This window comes from Penaeus vannamei, chromosome 14, assembly GCF_042767895.1.
Source record: "Penaeus vannamei isolate JL-2024 chromosome 14, ASM4276789v1, whole genome shotgun sequence".
NCBI classification, from domain to species: Eukaryota; Metazoa; Arthropoda; class Malacostraca; order Decapoda; family Penaeidae; genus Penaeus; species Penaeus vannamei.
The window spans coordinates 35,268,339-35,278,338 of NC_091562.1; the positions used below are offsets into that span (position 1 = coordinate 35,268,339).

The window sequence follows — 10,000 nt, forward strand, 5'->3', positions numbered from 1 at the left end:
AGAGAAAGTGCTCAGCCTGTCTTTGTTGCTAAGGAGGTTCGGCTCTGATAGGACTGTGACTTTTCGATATTTTTCTTTTCCTTTTTCTTTTTTTGTTTATTTATATATATATATATATTTTTTTTTTTTTTTTTTTGAGTGATTTTTTATTTTTGGCTGTTTGATCGTTTGATTGTTTCTTCCTCTGAGAGATGTAGATATGGGAGTAGTGACGGTAATAATAATTATAAAGATGGTGATGATGATGATAATGATAATGACGATGCGGAGGAGGAGGATATTGATGATGATAATAATTACAATTGATAATGATAACAATAATATTGATAATAATAATGATAATATAGATAATATTAATGATTATATAGATAATGATAATGATAATAATGTCGATATTGATAACAATACCATTGTTTTTTTTTTACTATCACTATCTTTACTACTATCATCATCATTATTTTTATCATAACTAGCCTTAATAGTAGTAGTAGTAGTAGTACCATTAACATCATCCTGATTTTTTTATTAATATCATTATTCCCTCTACCTCCTCATTAACACCTTATAATCCCTATCATAATCATTAATTATATAACTATAACCATTAAACCTGATTAACCAACACCAAACCTATTATTTCCATTATCTTTCTTCTGACTGTCTTCAGCTCAGGAAACAATACTCCTTAATTCCTCAACGCAAAACCACAAACGATTAATGCCAATCTATCGACTCCTTTGTTACAATAGATAGGAAAAGTTCTGTAAGTCTATGCCTATCTTTACCCATCTATCTTAAGAAGTGTTATTTGTAACCTTGGGAGGAAATAATGTCCTGGGATTCCATTAATTTCACTCGGTCACTAAACTCGGTAACTGTGGGATAATACAATTAATTAAATGAATTGAACACTGTATAAATATACCCGTGAGGTTCTTATTGTTACTTATTTTCTGGAGATTTTTGGTTAAAAATATATGAACAGTTTGATGTGGTGTGATTTGTTTCTTATACGCGCATACACACGCACACAGACACACACACGCACGCACGCACACACAAACACACACGCACACACACACACACACACACACATACACACACACACACACACACACACACACACACACACACACACACACACACACACACACACACACACACACACACACACACACACGCACACACACACACACACACACGCACACACACACACACACACACACACACACACGCACACACACACACACACACGCACACACACACAAACGCGCTCACGCACCCGTATCTATCTATCTATCTATCTATCTGTCTATCTCTCCACACTGTCTTTTTTTCTTTCTCTAAAGAGCAACCCCTTCCTTTCGTGTGTGATATATGATGTGAGAATAAGAGAAATATGAGGATAATAATAGTAGCAATAACAATAATAATGATGATGATGGTGATAACAATAATAGTAATGAGGCTAATGATAACAACGATAGAATAATAATCCTCATGATAATAAAAATAATGATAATGAAAATGATAATGATAATGGTGATGATAAATACAACAACAATAATGATAAAAATAATAATACTCATCATTTTATCATTATTATCATTGCAGTAACAACAACAGCAACAACAATAGCAATAATAATGATAATAATGATAAAAATAGAAATAATGATAATATTACGTAACAAAATCGTCAAACGCAACAAAAGAAAAGAAATGAAAGATCTCGAACGAAGAAATTGTGAAAAAAGAAAAAGAGAGAAAACGGAAGAAAAGAGAAAGAGAAAAAACGGAAAAAAAGAGAAACAGAAAAAAAAATGGAAGAGAAGGGAAAGAATTCCATATCGGATCATTTACTCTCGCTGACCGTAAAAATAGCGTTATAAGAACGTAAACCGGACCGGACACTGGAAATCCCGCCGTAACAAGGAATTCCGTACTCTTATCTTCTGTTCTTTCTACTTTTCTCTGATATTTTATAGATTCTGATTCCATTTAGTGTCTTTTTTTCCCTTTTTTTCCTTTTGTTTTAGTTTTCCTTTCGTTTTTTTTTTTTTTTTTTTTTTTTTTTTTTTTTTTTTTTTACTTTTCCTTTTTTGATGTGTTGGATCTGGGTCTTGTGTGTTTTGGTTTGTTTATTTTTTTGTTTGTGGTTTGTTTTCGTCGTGATTCATATTCTTTCGTTTGCTGTCTTTGTGGTTGTCTTTGACTTTGTCTGTCTCTCGTCTCTGTCTGTCTCTTTCTCTCTCTTTATCTATCTATCTGCCTGTCTGTCTCTATCTCTGTCTCTTTTTCTGTCGCCTCTCTCTATCTATCTATCTATTTGCCTGTCACTTTGTCCATCTCTGTTTTTCTATCATCTCTTTCTCTCTCTTCCTCTTTCTCTATTTCTATTTACCTTATCATCTGTCTCTCTCTCTCTCTCTCTCTCTCTCTCTCTCTCTCTCTCTCTCTCTCTCTCTCTCTCTCTCTCTCTCTCTCTCTCTCTCATCCCTCCCTCCCTCCCTCCCTCCCTCCCTCGCCTCCCTCATCCCTCCCTCCCTCCCCTCCCTCCCTCCCCCCCTCTCTCTCTCTCTCCCTCTCCCTCTGTTTTATTCTCCTCTGTCTGCTTCCTTTCACGCCTCACGACCTCCCACTCCTTTACTTGAGAACTTGTTAGGCGCTTGTTTTTGTTGCCGTTGTTATGTTGTTATTTGATGCTGTTGTTTTTCTTGTTTTTGTTTTTCTCTCTCTTATTTCGTCTTTCGTTTCACGCAGAGTGCTTTTCACCCTTCTTTCTTTGTGAACTTTGTGGGCGCGACTAACTCGGGTGTTGTTATAGGTCGAAGAGAAACGAAGCATCATCTTTTGAAGCTTTTTCGTGGCTTCGCTTGAAGCTTCTGAAACGTGATGATTCGAAACGCCAAGATTAAAAGAAAAGAAAATATATGGATAGATTTTTTTTTTTTTTTTTTTTTGTAAGTATGAAAGTTACGATCGATTAAAAGGAAATTTTAATATGTCGTATAGATTTTTTTTCTTTTTTTTTGTCACGTATGAAAGTTACTATATTCAGAAAAGTATATTTTTTGTATCTGTGATTTTCATTCTTAGTAGTTCGACCGTTGTTTGAACTGTTATGAAGAATTGGTATTAATATTTCAAGTCCTTATGTCATCCAAATTTTCGTTATCATTACCTTTCGTATATCCTATCGATTGTCTTATCCTATCTGCATTATTCTTATCTCCTCAATTTATGAAGGACATTTTTATGGTTATTATGAACGTTGTTATTATCACTGCCACAAGAATATTGGATATCATTGTTATTATTGATATCGTCCTGATCATTATCATAACTGGCATTGTTACTGATGTTTGTTATCCATGTTATACCGTTTTATTATCATTAATGTCATCGTCGTTATATTTATAATTATTATCATCATTGCTGCTAGTATTATTTCTATCAATATCTTTATCATCATCATTACTATTGACATTCTTATCATTGTTATGATTACTATTATAATTAACATTATCACGTATCACTATCATTATCACCTTCACGATCCTCCATATAACATACTTTCAACAACGTTCATAATTTCCTATAAGTGACTGACAAACTTAGTCAGCTGTTAGCATATTCTCTTTAATATTTCTTTAATATTCTACCAAAAAGGACAACAACCATTTCCCTATCAACTAATACGCAACGAGAATTTGATAAGCACATATCTCTTTATATCCTAAAATAATCAGGTGTTGCCGAACCAGCTCCATAATTCAATTTAAATTCAAGAGAGAAATCTTTATCAGTAAAGGAATAAAGGAACGTCCGACTGGATGAAATATTCAATAGACACAAGTCCCTGGTAGATTACGCGCATGTGTGGAGGGAAGGAGAAGGGAGGGAGGGAGAGAGAGAGAGATGCGGCGGGGGAAGGGGTGAGGGAGAGAGGGAGGAGGGGAGGAGACGGGGGAAAGGGGGAGGGAGGGAGGGAGGGAGGGAGGGAGGGAAAGAATGAGGGTGAGCGCGAGAGAGGGAGAAAAAAAGAAAGGAAAGGATGGGGGATGGATGGAGGGAGGGAGAGGGAGAAAGAGAAGGAGAGCACTTCGATGCGTTTGTATGTCTGCAAATGCTTTATCCTTTTCAAATAATTGTGCATTCACTCTATCACTAGTACCACGGATAGCCACGATCTCTATGCTATAACATAAGTACTTATACCCTAACATACCCCTACTATTACATAAGACTACCAAAAACCTTGTGGTAATTCAATCTCATCATAAAACCTGTTCAGTACACCATAGGAACCACCATTACCACAAACTATCCGAATGCGATGATGGAGCCTTGACTTCGGATTTATTTATTTATTTATTTATTTTTTTTTTTATTTTTTTTTTTTTTTTTTACCATAACGTCTATAATTCAGCTAAATTTTGCAGATCTACTACTTGCATAAAAAAAATACATGAATTCTTACACCATGCTATACAGGTGATCAATGATTTATTAACGCCGAAATCATGGCTCTAATGACGCATTCGTATCATTTGCGGTAAAGATGGTAACCCTGTGGTACACATCCTCTACTTTCATTCACCAGCGTTGCCAATTCCTGAACCGCCTGTTTCGAATAACTTATTCGAAACATTACAACGCGTGTAGGCTCTCGCATGCAGTGTTGCCATTGATATTTCCACAAAACCTCTAGATTGAATTAGACATAAGAGTAAAAAATTTAGCTCCTCATTTTATAACTAAAACTACTTAAAGAAGACACTAAACATAAAGTAAACACAATTATTTCCCGCTATATCATAACTCAAAAACTCTAGATCGAGCGGGAAAGTCGCTGGAATGGCAACACTGCTCCCGGGGGCAACGTTGTGTGGTTGTGCGTGGAAATGGTAGAGGGGATCGCACGTTCTTCACCCGCGCCAAAGGGTTCTGAAATGGATTCTGAGGGCAGTGTAAAAAGAGAGAAGAAAATGAACGAAAGAGAGCGAAAAAAAGGCGAATGAACCCCGGAATTAATCATTTTGGTTCGTGGGATGTGCGTGTGTGTGTGTGTGTGTGTGTGTGTGTGTGTGTGTGTGCGTGTGAGTGTGTGTGTGTGTGTGTGTATGTGTGTGTGTGTGTGTGTGTGTGTGTGTGTGTGTGTGTGTGTGTGTGTGTGTGTGTATGCTGTTATCTAAGAAGCTTTTAATACTGAGAAGACAAACAGTTAGAATTAGTGTGTCAAAGTATAGCCTTTTTTTCTTAAACCACTACAGTGATCTCTCTATCTATTCATCTATTCATCCATCTTTATCTATCTATCTATCTATCTATCTTACCTATCTCTATCTATCTGTTTCTCTCTCTCTTATATGTACTGAGAAAACCGTATGTAAAGTAAACATAGTACTAATACAGCATAGGCAACACTCTTGCTTACACTCGAATACAATTTCAACTCAAATCCGTCAATTTCTTTTTTTCTTTCTTTTTTTCTTTCTTTCTTTTTTTTAACAGCATACGGGTAGTTGCGAATAATGAATTTAATCCAAATTATATTTTCCTTTTTTTGACATATCAGAAACATTTTGAAGTTCCTGCGTCTGACGGAATCTACCCAGATATTCAGATCAGTCAACATGGCATGCAACAATGTCTTCATGAATTTCCCTGGGATATTTTCAAGCGCTATGTTATTCAAGTTATTTGATCAATGTAATAACTTGAACGCACCTAATATAACGTAATATAACGCAGCTGATATAATGAGCGTTGCTAATGGCTTCATAAAGAGTAATAAAAGAATATGAAAATTAATAATAATAATAATAATGATATTAAAATAGTATCTTCATATCAAAAGGAATAGCAACTAAACTTACTGATGTTGAAATGACAGTAATTGTAGTTATTAATATTTAAATGAATAACATTTGGAATAATGATGTGCAAAGGTTGGAGGCTCAATTAAGTATGAATATCATAATTGGGGGATAAATGCAGGTTCCATTATATCATTTACTGTAATCGCTGTTATGATTATTATTTTGATATCTAATTTTTCCTCACTATAATAATGCCATAGTGACTCGGTAAAAAAGATAGATAGATAATAAAAAAAAAATCCTAATTATCTGTCATAAGTACGATTTTCCTTAATCATGACATTTCGATTTAGATCATGTCGAAAACGAGATAGCGGAAAATGGGAAACTGAAGATTTTTTTTTCTTTTATGATAAACTTAAATAAATTAGAACAAATAGACTCTCTCCGTGCGCAATAATGATAATGATAGTAATGAAGATGATGACGATAATGATAACGATAATGAAGATGATAAAGATGATAAAGATGATGAAGATGATGAGGATGATGATGATGATAATGATTATGTATATGATGAAGATGATGATGATAATGATAATGAAGATGATGAAGATGATGATGATGATAATAATAATAGTGATAATAATAATGATAGAAATAATAATACAGACAAAAGCAATGACAATAATGATTATAGTAACAATGCTAACAATAATAATAGTAGTAAAATGATATAACATCAAAGACATAATGAACAACCATTAATTAAACCCCAACTTAAACCCATTCGCCATTCATAGTACATTATTTCTTTCCTCCCATTATTTCCCCTTAAAATCAACCTCAAAATTTGGTCGTCTTTTTCATAATCGGTACCCCTTCACCCCCCCCCTCCAACCCCCACCCCTACCCCGGTCATTCCCTCACACCCCCTAGCACCATTACCTCACCCAACACCACCACCCCCTAACCCCCTCCACTACCCCCTCACACCCCCTAGCACCACTCCCTCCCCCCTCCCCCCACCACCATACCCTCACCCCCGCCCCAGCACCACTCCCTCACCACCCCCCTACTACACACACACCACCACTCCCTTGCCCTCCAACCCGTACTCACTCATCCTCCCCACTCCCTCACCCCCCCACCCACACACACCACTTCTCCCTTACCGCCCCCTGCCATCGCGTCCTGATAGCCTCTCCCCCCTACCCCACCTACCAGGAACCTGACCAACCCTAATTCCTCCCTTTAACCCCACTACCATCCTCTCCCCACCTCACCCCGATCTACTGTAGCCCCTACTCTCTTCACGAACCCTCCCTGACCCCCAGCCAAAATACCCCCACCCCATCACCAGCACCCTCTCCCCTTCTTCCCCAATAACACCCTCATCCCAACCTCTAACCCCAACACTCCACCGTCACCAACACCCCACACCCCAACCCCCTCACCCTCCACCCCAATCCCTCACCCCAACCCCTCACGCCCCACCCCAATCCCTCACCCCCACCCCAACTCCTCACTTCAACACTCCACCCTCACCCCCACCCCAACCCCTCACCCCCCCACCCCAACCCGTCATCCCCCACCCCAACCCATCACTCCAACACTCCACCCTCAGCAACACCCCTCACCGCAACCCATCACCCCAACACTCCACCCTCACCCGCACCCTACACCCCAACACTCCACTCTCACCCCCCAACCCCTCACCCCAACATTCCACTCTCACCCCCACCCCACAAAAAATAATGAAACAAAATAAATAAATAAATAAATAAGAAATACGAAAATAAATTCAAACACTTACCCACAACTTTGAGCCAGATATAGTGCCTCATGGGGGGCGTGGTGGACACCTGGCACTCGTACATGCCCGAGTCGCGGCTCTGGGCGAAATCGACGGTGAGTGCCCAGTCCTCTGACCCCGGGGTGTGCACTGCCCGGAAACGCTGGTCGGAGGTGTAGGTGTAGCGACCCACCGTCAGGAGGTGTGTGTCCCGGTGTCTGAGCCAAGATACCTGTGGAGGGGAAGAAGGAGGGAGGGGGTGGGGAAGGAGAGGGGGAAGGGGAGGGGGAGGGGGAGGAAGGGGGAGAGGGAGGGGATGGGGGAGATGGGGAAGGAAGGAAGGGGATGGGGAGAGGAAGGAAGGAAGGAGAGGAGGGGGAGAGGGGAAGGGAGGACAAGAAGGAAGAAGAAGGGGAGGGTAAAGGGAAGGGGAAGGGGGGGGGGGGAAGAGAGACTGTGTTAATTCGTTTCTGTTGTTGTTGTTGTTGATTGTGGTATTGGTCATTGTAATTCTCATTACTGTTATCACTGTATCGTTATTACTATTACTTTCATTAATATTACTACTACTACTACTTTTGCTATTACTATTAATATTATCATTACTATTATATTGCTATTGCTCCTGCTACTGCTATTACTATTATTATTACTACTGCTACTACCACTATTATCATCACTTTTCTATTACTATTTCTATTCCTGTTACTATTACTACTGCTATTATTACTTTTATCATTTTTCTATTACTATTTAAATATTACTATTACTATTAATACTACTACTCCTACTACATTATGAATTGTATTATGGATATAATTATGATCATTAACACCCTCACCACAACTATCGTCATCATAAATCGTCCCCATCATCACCTTCATCAATGCCACCACCATCACCACCACTACTGCCACCATTACCACCAACGCCATCATCATCACCACCACCGACCCTTCATCATCATCTGCATTATCACCATAATCATCATCATCGCCGCCTCCATTACCACCACTATCACCACAAACACCACCACCATCATCATCACCACTATCGTCATCACCATCATCAACACTACCATCATCATCATCACCATCATCACCACTACCACCATCACCACCATCACTACCACCACAACCATAACTACCATCACCATCACTACCATCACCATTACTACCATCATCCCCACCATCATCCCCACCCTCACCACCACCACCATCATCACCACTACCATCACCATCATCACCACCGCCACCATCATCCCCATCACCACCATCTTCACCACCATCATTACCTCCATCATCACCATCACCACCACCATCATCACCACCACCATCACCACCATCATCATCACCACTATCATCACCTCGCTTTCATTCCCCAAAAATCAAACATGTCTCAAACATCTTTTAAACTCCTTTTACTCGTTTCTCGTCTATCGTCTAATTTCCTCTTTTACAGTTACTTTCATTTACCTTTTACACTCTCTTTTGTTCATTTTATTGCTAGTTTTATTCCCCTTTCGTTTTCTTTCCTTATTTACGAGCTTCGTTTTATCTTTGCTTTATTTCCTTTCGTTCTATATGTCTGTCTCTTCGGTTATTTTTCATTCACGGGTTTTGTTGTTAGTTGTGCTTCTCTTTTGTTTGTATTCTTTTCTGTTTAAATTGAATTGATTTTCTTTTTCTTTTGTTTATGTCTTTTATTTATCTCCCTCTCTTATTTTGCCCTTTTTCCCATTTTTGAGATATTTATTTTCTTCATATTTTTCTTGTTGTTGTTGTTGTTGTTGTTGTTGTTGTTGTTCTTCTTCTTCTTCTTCTTTTTCTTCTTCTTCTTCTTCTTCTTCCCCATCCTCCTCCTCACTCATTCACCTTCTCTTCTCTCTCCTACTCTTCATTTTCTATTCATTCTTTTCTACTCTCCCTATCTCCTTTTTTTCTTTAGCTCTATTTCTCCCCCATGTTTCTCCTCCTAAGCCCTTCCTCTTCTATATTCCCTTTTTCATCTCTCTTTCATTTTTCATCCTATTCTATTTCCTCGACGTCTCTCCTCTCCTACATGTCAAAACCAGACTTTTTCTCTCTCCCTTTTTCTCCTCTTCTATCAGTCCTCTTCCCTCTCTCTCTCTCCCTTCACCCTCCCCTTCCATTCTCCACACTTCCCACTTTCTCCTTTTTTATCTTTCCCTTCCTTCTGTTCCCTTCCTTTGCCGTAAAATCTGTACCCTGCCTCTTGATTCCCTCTTTTCTTCTCCCTCTTCTCTCTCTCCCGCTCCTAATATCTGTCTGTCTGTCTGTCTCTGACTTGCCCTTTTTTTCTTTCCTATTCTCTCTTCCTTTCTTTCTTTCTTTCTTTCTTTCTCTCTCTCCTTCTCTGTG

The 10,000-nt window shown here is 38.8% G+C and overlaps 1 protein-coding gene across 2 annotated transcripts in view; it reads right to left on the reverse strand.

Annotated features, from left to right (window-relative positions):
- The window catches only part of LOC138864035 (zwei Ig domain protein zig-8-like), a 108,650-nt gene that overhangs the window by 12,975 nt on the left and 85,675 nt on the right, over positions 1–10,000 (reverse strand). For both annotated transcript variants that reach the window (XM_070129897.1, XM_070129898.1), the window contains exon 4: positions 7,641–7,851. In XM_070129897.1, the coding sequence (XP_069985998.1) occupies positions 7,641–7,851 (211 nt within the window). The remainder of the gene's footprint in view (positions 1–7,640; positions 7,852–10,000) is intronic.